Below are 15,709 nucleotides of genomic sequence, written 5' to 3'. Positions count from 1 at the left end.
GTAATCAACATTTGATTTCATAGACTCTGTTGCATGCGACCCAACTATTTTATAAGCTAAAAACAGTGCTATATTTTTGATAATTTCCCATTATCTTGCTTTAATACTATCAATAACTGCTTGTATAAAAGAAACAGCCATGGTTGAACTCTGATTTTTTTTTTTCTTGCTTTTTGCCAGAGTTTGCCAACAACTGCTTTAGCCCCCAGTTCACAGCACTGTGGGGCTGCAAGGAATGCTCTATAGGGTCCGGGATTTTAAGAGTCAAGGCAAGAAAGAGAGTGAGAAAAAAAAAAAAAAAAGAGGAAGAAGGCTTACTTGGAGAGGCAGGTCAGGGACTGAGCACTTAAATAGGTTTGTACAAATCCAAAGAGGAGAAAAAGACATCTAAGAGAAATGTTCTTCCCTTTGGCAACATGGTAAGCAAAATGTATGCATTAAAAAATTTGTAATTTCGGCCGGGCGCGGTGGCTCAAGCCTGTAATCCCAGCACTTTGGGAGGCCGAGGCGGGCGGATCACGAGGTCAGGAGATCGAGACCATCCTGGCTAACACGGTGAAACCCCGTCTCTACTAAAAAAATACAAAAAACTAGCCGGGCGAGGTGGCGGCGTCTGTAGTCCCAGCTACTCGGGAGGCTGAGGCAGGAGAATGGCGTGAACCCGGGAGGCGGAGCTTGCAGTGAGCTGAGATCCGGCCACTGCACTCCAGCCTGGGCGACAGAGCGAGATTCCGTCTCAAAAAAAAAAAAAAAAAAAAATTTGTAATTTCACCCAGTGGTGTGCTGATGAATGCTTATCAACCAGAAATCTAGAGGGGGAGAAAGCCCCAGTTTCTTACATATTGCTAATTACTGTGATGTAAATATTTCTACCATGGCCAATTTCAATTTTGTAATAACAAGAAGTAGTGAACATGGAGTTGAGAAGGTATGTTCAGTAGCATACTATTAGGTAGTATTTCTACATACATACCTACTAGATGTAAATAATCTTAAGAGATTAGAAAATAGTAAAATGTAAGATTTTTGAGTATAGTATTTGTTACTTTTGTCCTTAATATAATTCATTCAATTGTAAGTATACATCATTTCATTTTAAATAATGGCTGTATTGAACAACCAGTTTGTAAAATTCTTGAAAATATAACAATTGGCAAGCCTGTACAAGTTGACTCCAACACATCACACCTAAATGGGTGAAAGGGAAGGAAAAATCAGACTGAAAACCATGAAACAGTATTTACTATGTTTTTAAAATAGATAAGGAGATGAAGCCATAAACTAATTAAAGGACTTTTAGGGCCAAAGGTGTTAGAATATTCTGCTTATTGTGCTCTCAAAAATTAAAAAAATTTCAAGAAAATGAGATATTTCAAAGGACTTCAGAGACACAGATGTGGGTACTTATAATACAGGTAAATGTCCAACTTTACAAGGGCTATCTTAAACAGATTCCATGTGTTTTACAAGCTAAATAGAATAACGGAATAATATATTAATCATTTTCCTATTCACTTGTTTTATTGCTACCAGGCAACTAAGGAACACTCGGTTACAGTTTACAGAGAAAAGAAAAGAAAAAGGACAATGAATTGGAAGAAAGGGAGGGGAGAAAGGAGGAATAGAGGGTGAGTTGCCTTGGGCAGTGTCAGAATGTCACCAATCACAACCTCAGGCACTGACAGTTATCAGAGTGGTGCACTTGAGCCAAAGGCTGCAGTCACCTGCTTCTTTAGTTTAGCACTGCATTTTTACACCACTACATCAAAAGATTAATGCACACTACAATGCAACCATTTCAGCTGTACTTTCAAAGGCTTTGTCCTTGAGATGACACGCATCTGGATAAATGATAATTCACATTTTTCTCCTGACATTCGCAAATGTCTGGATGGATCATGTACTGCGGACAAAAGTCTAGATAATTAACCTGAATGTTCGTCTTTCATCCTGTGATCTTGTTACACTAAAGACAAAGCAATAAATGCTTCTAAAATTTGCCAAAAAATGCAATCATGTGCATCAGACAGCCTTGATTAAGATACAATATTATTGTTTTATTCAGGAATGTACTGTTTTAAAAGCTTCTCTTTTACTAACATTTAGAAAATTTCTATCATGTTTGAAAAACTTTAAAACAGCTTTGTAAATAGTTATCCTTTAAAGTCATGTTAAAGATTCAATTTATGTTGAATAGTCAGTAAAAGTAGGTGTGCTAATTCATTTTGCTACCTATGAGTCTGGCTTGAAGCTACCTTTGTGGGTTAATAAATAGACTTCTTTGCTAATACTGTTTTAAAGTGTCATAATGTTGTCTTGCTTTATGAAGATGACACTACTGATCTCCAATCAACAGGGCATGTGCATTTACTGATTTTTCTGGAACAAAGACAGAATTTGTGCTAAATTGGTCACATTTTCACACGCAGTGAAAGATTGGCAATACTAACGTCTTATGTGGTCAGCAGAACACTTCTGATATATTTAGCCTAACTCAAAGCTATGCATGTAAACAGAGATAGGCCTCTATCATAATCACAATTACAAACACATATTATACACTAAATTCCTTTCAATGATTAAAAAAAAAAGTTCATGTAAGAAAGCAAGACAACCCAATAAGAAAGTGGTTAAATTCATTTTCCATGTCGTCACTCTCTAAAATCTGCATCAGTCCATTTGTCAAGTTGCCAGAAGTGCCCATGAGCAAATAAAACAATTGTATATATTACAAAATCCAAGATAAATAAGTAGTGCTAAAAAAGAATAACAATTAAATTATTAGTTATGTGGTTAACGGAAATGAACAAACTTTGATAAAATGGTCCTGATGGGGAAGAAGAAGAGTATTTGTTTTTCAATGGCCATACCACGGTGAAACTTCACTCCTCCCTGAGGAAGTTTACCTTCTGTCTGCTTCAACTCTCTTCTTACGAACTAGGTAAGAAAGAAAGGAACAAAAAGACAAATTGAAGGGATATTTCTTAAATTCCAGATAAACAGCATTAATCACATAAGATGACAATCTCACATGCTTGAGGATATAGTTATCTTACATTTTAATACTCAACCATGACAATCAATGGAAATGATAAAATAATCCAGTGTCTGGTGGAATTTACATTTAAATACAGGTATGTCTGATAGTTGGGTACTCGAGTGTTAGAACGTTCGCATTTCTATGGGGTAGAAATTCCAGAAGAGACCTGTGAAACCACGCACTTTGACTATTTTCATGGCCGTTTAGCCATGGCACTAGCAACTCTGTCACCAGCTGGCTTTAACTAACTCTTCACAATCTTTTAATGTTGATTATGGGTTGAAGTCTGGAAGGAGCTGCAAATAGTTCAAAGTTTCTAAAACTCTTCTAAATAAAAACTCTTAAATATCAACCTACAGGAAGGTATGATTCAGTTGGCAAGCAAACTCAGAGATTAATGTTCTTTTAACCTGATGTTTAGGATCGAAGAAGTTGCCCAGACTGCCTGTTTCCCAGTTCCTACAACCCTCTTCTTCCACCTTTCACTTTCTCAAATGCAGGCTCTCTAGGTCACTGGGAAGAGGGCTATTGAACCTTCTTGGATTTGGTAAAAATGTGCCCTGGCTGTGGTCTTGCTCTAACTCTCCACTTTAAATAGCCTAGCTCCGGCCTAGGCTCTTGCCCACAGGTGCTGCTGCTTGAACGTAGGCTGCTCTATTTTCTTTAGAACTCTCATTTTGCCTGTTTTCCTTTGGTCTCTATGTTGTTTTGTTGTGGACCCAATGTGCTTTTCCTAGGTGTCTTCTGACTGCTGCTTCCACTCTTCCCCAAATCCCTATTTGCCTGTCTGCCCCTTGGCCTCACCCTGTGTACCCCCAGGTAAGTACCATCACATGTCCAGCCAGCCTCCTGATGCCACACACTGCACCTTGCCTAGGCCTCAGGGTCTTGGCAAAGCCTGTCTGGACAAGGAATTGGATACTAACCTTTATTTGCCCCTTCTTGTTCTAACCTTTAGCTTCTATCTTGCTCACTATCTGAGTCCTCCTTGAGGCCAGCACTGTACCTGGTGGAACGCCTTGCCCAGTTCCTCCACCCAAGATCTGGCATTCTGTCCCTGAACCTCAAACTGGGGATTGAAGCCTGCTGTTGACTGACTGACCGCTTGCCAAATGGATGTCTCCTCCTAGATGTCCTTTTGCCAGGCTGCTCCAGGTGGCTGGGATATCCTCAGACCAAGTTTTCCCAGTTCCATTCCTCTTTGCTATGGTTGATCAGGATATGCCCCACCCCTAACAGAAGAAATGCCAGGGATCCTCAGCAACAAGTGGCCACAGGAAAACCTGAAGGGGCTAACTGAAAAGGCGACTTGTGAGTTTAAACTTCATAATGAAGCTCCATGTTTATATCACATGTAAAGTGCCGAAGTATCAGACATATCCATATTTAGAACTAAGTACCAAAGCACTCAGAAGTCAAACATAATTGGGTATCTGGCGCAGGTAACAACAGAAGGTGATTACATGTAAGTAAAAGAGAGAAGCAAATACACAAAAGAAATCAAGCAAAAATCAAAGGCTACCTGGAAAACAGAACAAACTTCTTTTTTGAGAAAATGCTATGATGTAACTTAAACACTGCGAGGACCACAAAGACTCCTATGACCATGTATTATAATAATGTGTCTTATATGAAGAAGTGAGTGACATCAGAGGCCAATGGAATGGTATCTGTAAGATGTTGCATCTGAAGTGGAGAAGTGAATGCTCATGCTCTTCTAATTGTTAATAGCACATATTATGGCTGAATTACCCAGGTCATTATTCTTTGTGATGGCAGCTGCCACCCTTGTTCGTGGCCCTTGCTTGGTAAACTGGTATCCAAACTTGAGGATCCTTGAATTCTCCTCCAGCATCTGGGCAATTTCCATCTCTACAGCTGTTCCCAACTGCTGCCTCTGGTTGCAGGTGCAGACACACGCACAGGATGACCAAGAAGGAAGAGGAAACAGTTACTTGCACAGGAAAAAGACAAGGCTACTTGCTAGACAAAAAGGCAAAGAGGCAAAGGTCTCAAATTGAAAGGTACAGAGTCACTTGAGATGTTTTCTCTCATAATCATTTGAATCCTGCTCCCTGTCTAGAAGCAAAATCCAACAGATAGCTGAGTTTGCTGGTGTCCTACAGCTGAAAAAAACTAAGCAAATTGTTTATGAAGGAAAGGATAATTCCAGAATTAAAATGAAAGCAAAACTAATATTTGGTGTTTTGAATTCATCCCAGTATCTGTGGTTTAAACAAAGGGTGTTTTAAAAAGAATGAAACTATTTTGTAGCAGCCAATCCAATTACTAAATTTTTATTTTTTTTTTTTACTTTTCACCTAGGGAATTCTTATTTACTTATTGTGGTAAAATATACACATAAAATTTTGCCATTTTATTTTATTTTATTTTATTTATTTATTTATTTTTTTTGAGACGGAATCTCGCTCTGTCGCCCGGGCTGGAGTGCAGTGGCCGGATCTCAGCTCACTGCAAGCTCCGCCTCCCGGGTTTACGCCATTCTCCTGCCTCAGCCTCCGGAGTAGCTGGGACTACAGGCGCCCGCCACCTCGCCTGGCTAGTTTTTTGTATTTTTTAGTAGAGACGGGGTTTCACCATGTTAGCCAGGATGGTCTCGATCTCCTGACCTCGTGATCCGCCCGTCTCGGCCTCCCAAAGTGCTGGGATTACAGGCTTGAGCCACCGCGCCCGGCCAATTTTGCCATTTTAAACTGCACAATTCAGTGACATATAGTACAATCACAATATTGTACAACCATTACCATTATTCATTTCCAATACTTTTTCTTCTTTTTTATAAAATGTTTTTATTTTTGACTTTTGTGGATACACAGGTATATTATATTTATGGGGTACATAAGATATTCAGACGCAGGCATATAATGCATAATAATCACAAGAGGGTAAATGGGGTATCCATCACTTCAAGCATTTATCCTTTCTTTGTGTTACAATCAATCTAATTCTACTTTTTAATTTTAAAATGCATAAGTTATTGTTGATTATAGTCACTCTGTTGTCACTGTGTTGTGCACAAATTATATTTGTGCTATCAAATATAATTTTTTAATTCTGGGATCCATATCCAAAAATAATTAAAGATCTCAACATATGGGCTGTTGTCTCTCAGCAGAATCTCATTAGGTGATTCTGAGCAGCTTTATTGTGGTTTGAACCATGTACATTTTTGGATGAATCAGCAAACTCTGAAGGCGGGCTACAAAAAAAGTCTCCAACTTGTTTAAGTTTGTGGGAAAAGGTCTTTTTTTTTTTTGAGACGGAGTCTCCCATGTCGCCTAGGCTGGAGTGCAGTGGCGCGATCTCGGCTCACTGCAAGCTCCACCTCCTGGGTTCACATCATTCTCCTGCCTCAGCCTCCTGAGGAGCTGGGACCACAGGCACCCACCACCACGCCCGGTTAATTTTTTTGTATTTTTAGAAGAGACGGGGTTTCACCGTGTTAGGATGGTCTCATCTCCTGACCTCGTGATCCACCCGCCTCGGTCTCCCAAAGTGCTGGGATTACAGGCATAAGCCACCGCACCCAGCAGGGAAAATGGTTTTTTATTTGAGACATAAACTAATGAAAAAATAAAAAAGAAAAAAAAAGGTTTTTTTTTTTTTCTTTTTTTTAATAGGGAGGTCAGGCACTGTGGCTCCCGCCTATAATCCCAGCACTTTGGGAGGTCGAGGCAGATGGATCACTTGAGGTCAGGAGTTCGAGACCAGCTGGGGCAACATGGTGAAAGCCCGTTTCTACTAAAAATACAAAAAATTTGCTGGGCATGGTGGCGTGCACCTGTAGTCCCAGCTATTTGGAAGGCTGAGGTAAGAGAATCTGGAATCTAGGAGGCGGAAATTGCAGTAGGCTGAGGTCGTGCCACTGCACTCTAGCCTGGGTGACAGAGTGAGACCTTGTCTCAAAAAAATAAAAACAAATAGGGGCATGTAAATATGGGAATTTAAAATATAAGGGACAAAGTATATTTTTTCATAACAGTCATTACATTTCAAAAAATAAGGCTGGGTGCAGCGGCTCATGCCTGTAATCCTAGCACTCTGGAAGGCTGATATGGGCAGATCATGAGGTCAGGTGTTTGAAACCAGCCTGGCCAACATGGCAAAACCTTGTCTCTACTAAAAGTACAAAAACTAGCTGGGTGTGGTGGCGGGCGCCTGTAGTCCCAGCTACTCAGGAGGCTGAGGCAGGAGAATCACTTGAACCCAGGAGGCAGAGGTTGCAGTGAGCTGAGATTGTGCCACCGCATTCCAGCCTGGGTGACAGAATAGACTCTGTTTCAAAAAAAAAAAAGTACAAATTACCTAAATTGCATTGGAAATTTAAATTGCATTGGAAAATGCAAATTAAAATGTATATAAAATATACAAGTCCCCTTACTTCAACATTCCCATTCCCCACAGAGAAAGCCAGATTGGCGTGCACTATGTAGTGTTCTAAACATTTTCTATGCATTCACACATCTACACTTGTACATCTATGCTTTTTTCACATAAATGGATTATACTAGCATATTGTTTTGAAGTGTGTTTTTATTTTTCATTTAACATTAAGGATATCTTTTCATGTTGGTAAATATACATTTACCTCATCCATATAAAGAACTGTGCCACATCCCATTGCAGTGATAGATCATAGTGTATTTAGCCAGGCCTTACTGACTTACTGTTACACTGCATTCTATTTCCACTATTCCAAACGAAACTGTAGTGAGCTTCCCTCCCCCCAGTGCATCTTGGGGCATTTCTGCAAGTATGCTTGTAGGACAAATTATAGCTGGGTCAGAGGGCAAGCATGTTTCCAGTTCTGGTATATTACTGACTTACTGTCAAAGGTTATGACAGCCTTTATTCTTGCTAACTGTACAAGTGTTACTGCTCTCCCTACCCTAGCCAAATAAGATACTACTTACCTTTTTAATCTTTGTCAATACACTTCGTGAAAACTTATATTTATTTTATATTTATTTAACTCCCTTAATTTGCATTTGTCAAATGATGAATAAGAACAATGAATTTTCTTATGGATTTATATTTCTTTTTTCTCAGGAACTACCAATCCATGCCATTTGCCCATTTTTCTACCAGCTTATGGTTCCTGTATTTTGTGTTTTTTAACTTGATTTGTAGGTTTCTTGTATGTTAGGAAATTAGCCCTTTGTCAAATGCGCTGAAACCATTTTGCTCTGTTTATCTTTTGACTTTCATTTTGTCACTATGAGAACTTGTTTTTCATTTTCATATGGTCAAATTTATCAGTCTTCTAGATATCATGTTTAGGAAGCCTCTCTACTCTTCCTGATTTCTTCCATTTGGTTTATGATTTAATATACTTTAATGTTTAAATCTTTACTTTATCTGGAATGAATTTTAACGTAAGAATGAAGATAGGGCAAGGCATGGTGGCTCATGCCTAAAATCCCAGCACTTTGGGAGGCCGAGGCTGGTGGATCACCTGAGGTCAGGAGTTTGAGACCAACCTGGTGAACATGGTGAAACTCCGTCTCTACTAAAAATACAAAAATTAGCAGGGGATGGTGGCATGCGCCTGTAATCCCAGCTGCTCGGGAGGCTGAGGCAGGAGAATCACTTGAACCTGGGAGGCAGAGGTTGCAGTGAGCCGAGATGGCGCCATTGCACTCCAGCCTGGGTGACAGGAGTGACAGAAACTCCATCTTAAAAAAAAAAAGAAAAAAGAATGAAGATACAGACCCAATTTAATATTGTTCCAAAATGCTAGCAAATTATCCTACCATCTTTTGTTTCATTCTTCCCTGATTTGAATCTGCTTTATTGCTCTGCTAGTCTATTTTTGTGCCAGTACCATACAATCTTGATCACTTTGTAATAAGTTAAAAACATATACCTTTTAAATTTGGAAAATTTAAATATGGAGTGGATGAAGAAGAAAAGTTTATGGCTTGCATCCCAAGCAAGTTTTAAGGCTTATCTCTTTGCTTTTCTCTTTCTCGTCATCCAGCAACCCCTCAAATGAGTCTCTCCTCGAGAACTTAACACAATGTGATATTTCCAGTTAGACAATAATAATTATGGGCATCTACCGTGTAGAGATTAACGCTTTAAGCATTATGAGTCAATGGGAGGGAGTGGCAGCAAAAAAGTAAGAGAAGCTGACCTCAGATTTTCATGAGCAACTTTAGCAAATGACATGGTTTAGAATAGTGGGACTGTATCAAGGAATGAGCCCTGAGCTAAGGTTAGGGCTGCCACTACTATGGCTTGTGCCCCTGAAGCATTTGAGTCCTGGACTTGGGTAACTTGCAGTGTTAATGCAATGGTCAAAAGTTACCCCAAATCACCTATATTCCCAAGTATCTGAGTCCCTCCTCTCCAAGTAGCTGGCTATTTCCCCAGTAGTTTAAATTCTGCTCAGCATCCTTACAGCTGCTTTGTTTTGCAATAAAAGGCAAATCCACACTTACTCGCCCTTGATTTGAATGTTCTATTTATATAGACATCAACTGTAATTTCTTTTTTTTTTTTTGAGACGGAGTCTCACTCTGTCACCCAGGCTGGAGTGCTGTGGCTGGATCTCAGCTCACTGCAAGCTCCGCCTCCCGGGTTCACACCATTCTCCTGCTTCGGCCTCCCGGGTAGCTGGGACTACAGGCGCCGCCACCTCGCCCGGCTAGTTTTTTGTAGTTTTTAGTAGAGACGGGGTTTCACCGTGTTAGCCAGGATGGTCTCGATCTCCTGACCACCCGTGATCCACCCGTCTTGGCCTCCCAAAGTGCTGGGGTTACGGGCTTGAGCCACCGCGCCCGGCCAACTGTAATTTCTTTAGGGTTTTCTGTATTTTGTAATGAATCTTGGATGACATTCTGGCAAAGCAGTGAAACAGAAACACCATCTCTGCTTTTATGTTAACTTAAACCATTAATATAATCTGGAATCAAAAATAGGAAATAATAATAGAATAATAGCTTTTAGTTTTGTTTTTTTGAGGGGGAGGAAGGAGATGATAATAGCTACATAAAAGACTTAGAAGCTGAAGAAAATTATATTGGGGGCATATAAAAAAGGGGAAGAATTAATGTAACATACACTAGGTTTCTTTCTCAGCCTGTATCTTTTTTTGGATTTGAGGTCTTTTTTTTACACAAACCCAGGACAATAGATGGGCATCAAAATTTCTTACAATTTGGATATATATTTTTTATATATACTTAAATTATGTAAGTATGTAGTATATTAAATTATATAACTTTTATTATGGTATATATATTTTATATATATATATATATATATAAAGATGAGGTATTGCTATGTTGCCCAGGCTGGACTTGAACTCCTGGGCTCAAGGGATTCTCCTGCCTCAGCCTCCTAAGAAGGTAGCTGGGACTACAGGCCCAGGCTCTCTTTATATTTTAAGTCACCAAACACAAAGGGGGAAAAATAGAAACAAATGTGTATGCATATCTTCAAATCACCTTCTGTTTTTTTCTAAGTGACCTCTTTTATCTACTCAAATTTATTTAGCAGTTGCCCATCTGTTTCTTTTATATGCATCACTGATTGTTCTTCCCGCAGGGGCACCTGATTAAATCACTGCATATTGACCTGGAGCCTAGCCCAGCAGTCTGCCCCTGGTGGTGGATTCTCAGCAGGCCTTCACTTCAGTGCAGCTGCCTGTTGCTGTGCTGTTAAATTGGTCTTGGCTTCTGGTTCTGCCTGAGGAAACTGTCTTACAGATTATTTTATTTCAAACCCCTCATTTGATAGATAAGGAAACTGAGGTTACTTCTAACAGTCTATGAGTCAATTAACACAATTTGGATGTAAGACAAGTTTTGACCCCGAATTTCCTCATTTCTTAAGTAAAGCAAATAATTTTTTCCAATTCCTCTAGAAAAGAGAGAAAGAGAGAGAGAGAGAGAGAGAGAATAGACAGGGTCTAGCTCTGTTGTCCAAGCTGGAATGCAGCGACGCATCCGTAACTGACTGCAACCTGGAACTCCTGGGCTCAGGTGATCCTCCTGTCTCATCCTTGCAATGCATTGGGATTACAGGTGTGAGCCACCACACCCAGCCTCTCTAGAAAATCTTAATCCTCCTTGTCGTATACAAATAAAGAGAAGTCAGGCTGGGCATGGCAGGGCTCATGCCTGTAATCCCAGCACTTTGGAAGGCTGAGGCAGGAGGATGGCTTGAGTCCAGGAGTTTGAGACCATTCTGGGAAATATAGTGAGACCCTGTCTCTACAAAAAATTTTAAAATTAGCTGGGCATGGTAGTGCGTGCCTGTAATCCCAGTTACTCAGAAGGCTGAAGCAGGAGGATCACTTGAGCCAGAAAGGTGGAGATTGCAGTGAGGCCAGATTGCATCATTGTACTCTAGCCTAGGCCACAGAGTGAGACCTTGTCTCAAAACAAACAAAAACAACCAAACAAAAAAAAGACGAAATAAAGAGAAGCCATTTCAGAAGCAAAATGAAAGACTAAAGTTGAAAAACTACACAAATCCATTCCTAGATGGCTGAGGAAGGGTGATGAGGTTGATTTAGCGGGGATTTTAGGGAGCAAGTTCTTTGTACTTCAGGGTTTTTTTTTTTTTTTTTTTGAGACAGGGTCTCGCTCTGTCACCCAGGCTGGAGTACAGTGGCATGATCTTGGCTGACTGCAACCTCTGCCTCCTGGGTTCAAGTGATCCTCGTGCCTCAGCCTTCTCAGTAGCTGGGATTATAGGCGTGAGCCACCATGCCTGGATAATTTTTGGATTTTTGGGCAGAGATGGGGTTTCATCATGTTGGCCAGGCTGGTCTCAAATTCCTGACCTCAGGTGACCTGCCCGCCTTGGCCTCCCAAAGTGCTGGGATTACAGGCTGTACTTCAGGGTCTTCTTTATATGCATTGTCAAAAGCTGCCCTATTCTAAATTTTCACAATTCTAGCTCATTCTAGCCTCATTCTAACTCAATACTAGGCATAGAGTTGCCAGGTTTAGCAAATAAAAATACAGGACACCCAGTTAAGTTTGACTTTCTGATAAACAACATATATTTTTTTAGTATAGTATAAGGTATCCCAAATATTTGATGACACATGCTAAATTTATATGTCATTTATCTGAAAGCCAAATTTAACTGTATTTTATGTGGCAACCTTAGCTAGGTGGTATCTTGTAAGGAACTAGGGACAGAGTGTGTGATACTATTTCAGGTATGGGGTTTCACAATGGCCTAAATCCATAAAAAAAGTTAAATATACTTTCGAACAGGGTATCTACTTCTGTGTAAGTTCCCCTGGAAATATTTACTAAGTGTCCACTTAGCTTCTTTCTGATATGAGTCTATTCAACAAATATCCCTGAGTGATCACTTCTGTTCACTCCCTTCATATTTCTCTCTGGCTTGTTTCCTTACTCCCCCACACCCTGATGCCACTTTCTACTTTACTAGCAGCTGGACATATGCTAGGATACACAGCATCAAACTTCCTGAGTGTGCAGAGCCCTGTGTGGCACATCCCCTGGGGTGCTGCCTCCACATCTCTGTGTCTGGGAAAACTGTTTTGGTGGCACATGCCTTCTGGCAGGATGAGAATGAAAAAGCTCCTGTCTTCTGGTGGGCTTTCCGTGTTCCTCTGGCAACAAACATCAGAAGTCCAAGGCCAGAGGTCCTGCACTGAAACTAACCAGGGCTTGTCCTGGTTAGCAAAGACAGAGAGTAGAGCCTCCATGGGAACTGTTGGGAGTTTCCAGGGTTAGGCAACAGTCCTGGGTGGCACTCTGCAGCTTTATCAGATCTTGGAGGGTCTGGACCAGGAAATTTCCCAGAGATGGCCCCCAGACATGCAAAGGATGCTCTGAGCAGTCACCTCCCCAACTGTCTCTCCCACTACCCCACACGGGAATGAATGGTCATACCACAAGTCTCCTTGGTCTCTCCTTTCCAAGGCCCTTTCTTTTCAAGATACAGGGTCTGGAATCCCATCACAGACCCCTCCATGTGGCCAGAGGAGCAGGGTTCAGCATCATGGCTGATCACTGAGAGTTGCTGTCTGTGGGCAGGAATCAGCTGAAGCCAGCAGAGCAACTCGGAAGGCACTGCAGGCTGATGCTGGGAAAAAGGTTGCCAGGCAGGAAGAGTTGGCTCTAGGGAAAAGCACCTTGCTTTGGCTGCAGATGGGAACCTGAGAAATGCTGCGGTCATGATCAATGAGATTGTGATCAGACCACAGTCTAATGGGTGTGGCCTGCTACTCTAAGCCAGACCATCTTCTAGAACCCTGATTCCTTTAAATAGGCTCTCTGCAGCTACCATCAGACTGCAGGAGCCTGCCTCTGCTCTTTTGGTTGTAGAAGTCTTCAGTCAAGGAAAAGAAATCTGAATCTTGGGCCATGGCCACCCTGCTTTCTCTGTTAGCGACAGTCCCAGTGAGAAGCAAAAGTAAGGCTGGGATAGGACAGGGCAGAGATACATGCCAAAAGGCAACAATGATGAGACTGAGTAAAGCAGCTGTCAGCACCTCTGCCACCACCTCCTCACTTTCTCTTCTGGAGCCTGACTAGCCTAGGGTTGTGGGTAGATGGCTCTTTAGGTCCCAGGCTGCCCCACTATACATTGTTTGATTAGTAACATGCTCTTCTGCACATCCTCCATGGGCCAGAAATGGTTATAAAACTTACAGGAAATCCAGTACATCAAATGGAGTCACACACAGAACTGTGTCTTTTAACTCATTCCTTGTGGCATTTCCCCTGCTCACTGCACACTCTGTGAGTTGGCTTTGTCTGTTCTCTGGCCTGCCTTACCTGGTTGTCAATCTTGATCTCTGTCAAGGTGTCATTTTCTTTCAGTGCCTCTACCAGGGCCAGGATTCCAGTTCCAGTGATAAAATTGGATTCTATGTTTAGACTTATCAAAGTCTTGTTTACTTTCAGCATGTCTGCAAAAGCCTTATGATGCAAAAAGAAAAAAAACTTAGAATTAAGTTAGAATTTCTAAAGATTAATTTACTAAACCCCTCACTCCGAAATTAAATACAGATGTTTTCTAGCACTTAAAGAAAACTTTCACCAAATCATACTTTCACTTCCAAGTAACAAAGATACAATTTAAAACCGCAATTAAAATATTTCAGTCCAGCAGTCTAGACATAAATTTCACATACTTGCAAAAACTTTTTTTAAAAAAGATACTGACATAGGATTACTGATTTTTTTTTGTTAAGTAGAGACATTAAAAAAACACTATCTGTTTTCTTTTCTTTTTTTTTTTTGAGAAAACACGTTTTAACATTAGAAAAAAGGTAGAAAGGACATAATCCCAGAAAACCCAGTTTTTTTCCTTTTACTATGAATTGATTTTAAAAAAAACTTTACCATTGACTAGTACTTGGACACTACTGATTTAGTTATATTATTTCAGATCATCTACAAATCAGAATTTTAAAAAGATAACTTTTGGAGCAAAATCACCACTGAGGGTGGCAAACCCATGGGAGACTCCAGTTTGAGACAGCAGACTGCACATGTGCACTTGCCGGCTCTCTTTACTCCCAAAGTTTCCCACCACCAGGAAGAAATAATATAATTTTTGGCCGGGCGCGGTGGCTCAAGCCTGTAATCCCAGCTGCTCGGGAGGCTGAGGCAGGAGAATCACTTGAACCTGGGAGGCAGAGGTTGCAGTGAGCCGAGATGGCGCCATTGCACTCCAGCCTGGGTGACAGGAGTGACAGAAACTCCATCTTAAAAAAAAAAAGAAAAAAGAATGAAGATACAGACCCAATTTAATATTGTTCCAAAATGCTAGCAAATTATCCTACCATCTTTTGTTTCATTCTTCCCTGATTTGAATCTGCTTTATTGCTCTGCTAGTCTATTTTTGTGCCAGTACCATACAATCTTGATCACTTTGTAATAAGTTAAAAACATATACCTTTTAAATTTGGAAAATTTAAATATGGAGTGGATGAAGAAGAAAAGTTTATGGCTTGCATCCCAAGCAAGTTTTAAGGCTTATCTCTTTGCTTTTCTCTTTCTCGTCATCCAGCAACCCCTCAAATGAGTCTCTCCTCGAGAACTTAACACAATGTGATATTTCCAGTTAGACAATAATAATTATGGGCATCTACCGTGTAGAGATTAACGCTTTAAGCATTATGAGTCAATGGGAGGGAGTGGCAGCAAAAAAGTAAGAGAAGCTGACCTCAGATTTTCATGAGCAACTTTAGCAAATGACATGGTTTAGAATAGTGGGACTGTATCAAGGAATGAGCCCTGAGCTAAGGTTAGGGCTGCCACTACTATGGCTTGTGCCCCTGAAGCATTTGAGTCCTGGACTTGGGTAACTTGCAGTGTTAATGCAATGGTCAAAAGTTACCCCAAATCACCTATATTCCCAAGTATCTGAGTCCCTCCTCTCCAAGTAGCTGGCTATTTCCCCAGTAGTTTAAATTCTGCTCAGCATCCTTACAGCTGCTTTGTTTTGCAATAAAAGGCAAATCCACACTTACTCGCCCTTGATTTGAATGTTCTATTTATATAGACATCAACTGTAATTTCTTTTTTTTTTTTTGAGACGGAGTCTCACTCTGTCACCCAGGCTGGAGTGCTGTGGCTGGATCTCAGCTCACTGCAAGCTCCGCCTCCCGGGTTCACACCATTCTCCTGCTTCGGCCTCCCGGGT

General features: G+C 40.8%; 1 protein-coding gene across 2 annotated transcripts in view; it reads right to left on the bottom strand.

Annotated features, from left to right (window-relative positions):
- Positions 1-1,220: 1,220 nt before the first annotated feature.
- The window catches only part of TMOD2 (tropomodulin 2 (neuronal)), a 45,288-nt gene continuing 30,799 nt past the window's right edge, over positions 1,221-15,709 (bottom strand). The window contains exons 7-9 of one of the 2 annotated variants that reach the window (XM_011928624.1): positions 13,834-13,977; positions 4,793-4,937; positions 1,221-2,937 (exon numbers count right to left, since the gene is read on the bottom strand). In XM_011928624.1, the coding sequence (XP_011784014.1) occupies positions 2,903-2,937; positions 4,793-4,937; positions 13,834-13,977 (324 nt within the window). In that variant the 3' untranslated portion in view covers positions 1,221-2,902. The remainder of the gene's footprint in view (positions 2,938-4,792; positions 4,938-13,833; positions 13,978-15,709) is intronic. The other variant, XM_011928626.1, reaches the window with a different exon arrangement.

The sequence above is a fragment of the Colobus angolensis genome, unplaced genomic scaffold, assembly GCF_000951035.1.
Source record: "Colobus angolensis palliatus isolate OR3802 unplaced genomic scaffold, Cang.pa_1.0 Scaffold78, whole genome shotgun sequence".
Taxonomy (NCBI): Eukaryota; Metazoa; Chordata; class Mammalia; order Primates; family Cercopithecidae; genus Colobus; species Colobus angolensis.
Note: the sequence above shows the minus strand (reverse complement) of the source record. Positions and strands in the feature narration are given on the sequence as shown.